We start from the raw sequence: 2,344 nt of genomic DNA on the forward strand, positions 1-2,344 counted from the left end.
GTCTATAGTCTAGTCTATAATCTAGTATATAGTCTAGTCTATAGTCTAGTCTATAGTCTAGTCTATAATCTAGTATATAGTCTAGTCTATAGTCTACTTTTTAGTCTATTCTTCAGTGTTATCTATAGTCTATTCTATATGTTTTCCTATGCTTTTTCAATATTATCCATGATCCCACTGTGCAGTTGTTTTTACACAATTAATTTGTTTAATTTTCTTTCTAACACATGTATTATTAATATTCATTTGTTTCTATTCAGTTTCATTCTATAGTGACCTCCATAGTTTTTTCCCATTTTCCTTTTTGAGTTTATGTTCTAAATATTAGCCCAAAAGTTTATTTACTTTCCATTAGAAAATGCTTGTTTTTCGAAAAGCAAATAGAAAGAAAAAGAAAAATATAAAAGAAAATTTAAAAAGAATTAAAACAAACATTAACTAATTAAGAAATAAACAAAAGGTGAAATGTTTTTCTTTCTTTTTTTTTTTTTTTGTACACACTTTAACCCTTTATCCGGCCTAAGGCTCATAGGAAAATAACAAAAACGAAACATTTGTTACACGTGCTTTTTATAAAGAAAACAACATAAACAAACTTAAAGAAATAACAGAGAGAGAGAGAGAGAGAGTGAAAAAGATAGTGTAAGAGACAGGAAAAATCAATAGAAAATAAGGCAAACAGAAAAATGTAAACAAATTTTGTAGAACAGGAAAAGTTGTGAACAGCTGATTTTGACATTTGCTTTTTTTGTTTATTAGTCCTGCTAAAAATAGACCCCATTTTATTCTCCCCCAATTTTTTTACACAATTTTCTTTTATATTTTCTTTTTTTTCACCCAGTTTGACAGATAGAAAATACAATTTTCTTTTTTAGTTTTCGGCAGCTTTTCAACGTTAACGGGTGGAACAACGGCAATTAAAAGAAAATTTGTTTTTAAAGTGTTAATATATATGTGTGTATTTAAAAAAATTCGGGCATATGTGCTGAAAATACAACAACAATTTAGTGAAAGAAACAAAAGCAACAACAGCAACAACAACAAAAAAATAGAAATTATAGAGGTTGAACGTGGTTTATATATAGAAAATTAACGCACAGCTGAAATTTTTTTATAATTTTTCTAAAGAAAATTCATTGAATTAAGGAAAATTTTTAAAGAAAATCTTTTAAAAATTAAAGAAATTTTAATAATTTTATAAAAATTAAAAGCCAAACAAAGCTGGAATGTATGGAAATTCGAAAAAATGAATAAAAAAGGAAAAATGTAAACGAATAACAAAAAAAAAAAAAAATTATACGAGAAAAGTGTATGAAAAATATGTGGAAAAAAATAAGGTTACACCCAAGATTTTGAAGAAAAATTGCTAGGAAATTTAAAAAAAAAATCTTTAAATATTCATTAAAAAACCAAAATCTTAAAAATAGGTTTAAAATAAAATTTTGAAAAAAAAGAGAAAATCCCACAACTAAAAAAACCCCAAACGAATTATTAAAACCAAAAACCCCTCAAGAAAAAAAAATAAGTAAAACAAAAGTAGAAAAAAAGAAAAAAATTACGTTAAGAAAATGCTAGAAAAATGTTTTGTTCATCGTGTGATAAGTTGATGACACATATTTCAGTTGTTTTGACCGCATTCCTGCTGTTTTATTTAATATGCCTGCCACCTAATTTGACACAAGTGAAAGCCACTCCCGAGGATGAAGCGTAAGTATCCTGTGACAACAATTTCTCTATTGTCTTCTTCTTCTTTTTTTGTTTCCTCTAACGTTCCCTTACACAAACATTTAGTGCATACAATACAACATTATGACAGACACTCTACTATCACTCATTGTTTGTTGCTGTTGTTTTCATTTACACCTTAAACGTATAGTTGTTATTGTTGTAGTTTTCTCTTGCAATATGATGAATTAGTCCTTTGGGGTTAAAGAGCGGGGATGAGGGGCTTTATGTTAATTTAAACTGCTGACACTTGAAGCTCTCTTGTGGTCGCTGAGTGTTTTAGTTTTAATTAATATTTAGCACATGTACGCTACTTCAAGTGAATAGTTGTATAATTAGTATGTTCTATTTCAGTTATGTTATAGTTATGGATCAATTCTAGCTTAGCTCCGTTCTAAATCTAACTTAACTCTAGTTCAATTCTAGCTTTATTCTACTGTAGTTCTAATTAAGTTCCAGTTTAGTTCTAGATAAGTTATAGCTTAGTTATGCCCAAGCTTAGTTTTAGTTCAGTTCTGTTCTAGTTCTATTTCTACTTATGTTCTAGTTCTGTTCTAGTTTTGTTTTAGTTTTGTTCTAGTTCAGTTCTAGTTTTGTTCTAGTTCTGTTCTAGTTTGTT

The 2,344-nt window shown here is 27.7% G+C and overlaps 1 protein-coding gene across 1 annotated transcript in view; it reads left to right on the forward strand.

Moving 5' to 3' along the window:
* The first annotated feature begins 1,092 nt into the window (after positions 1–1,092).
* Positions 1,093–2,344, forward strand: part of LOC111677685 (voltage-dependent calcium channel subunit alpha-2/delta-4) — a 10,977-nt gene continuing 9,725 nt past the window's right edge. Inside the window, exon 1 of the mRNA XM_023438848.2 lies at positions 1,093–1,707. Coding sequence (XP_023294616.2) covers positions 1,580–1,707 — 128 coding nt within the window. The 5' untranslated portion in view covers positions 1,093–1,579. The remainder of the gene's footprint in view (positions 1,708–2,344) is intronic.

This window comes from Lucilia cuprina, chromosome 2 (assembly GCF_022045245.1).
Source record: "Lucilia cuprina isolate Lc7/37 chromosome 2, ASM2204524v1, whole genome shotgun sequence".
Taxonomy (NCBI): domain Eukaryota; kingdom Metazoa; phylum Arthropoda; class Insecta; order Diptera; family Calliphoridae; genus Lucilia; species Lucilia cuprina.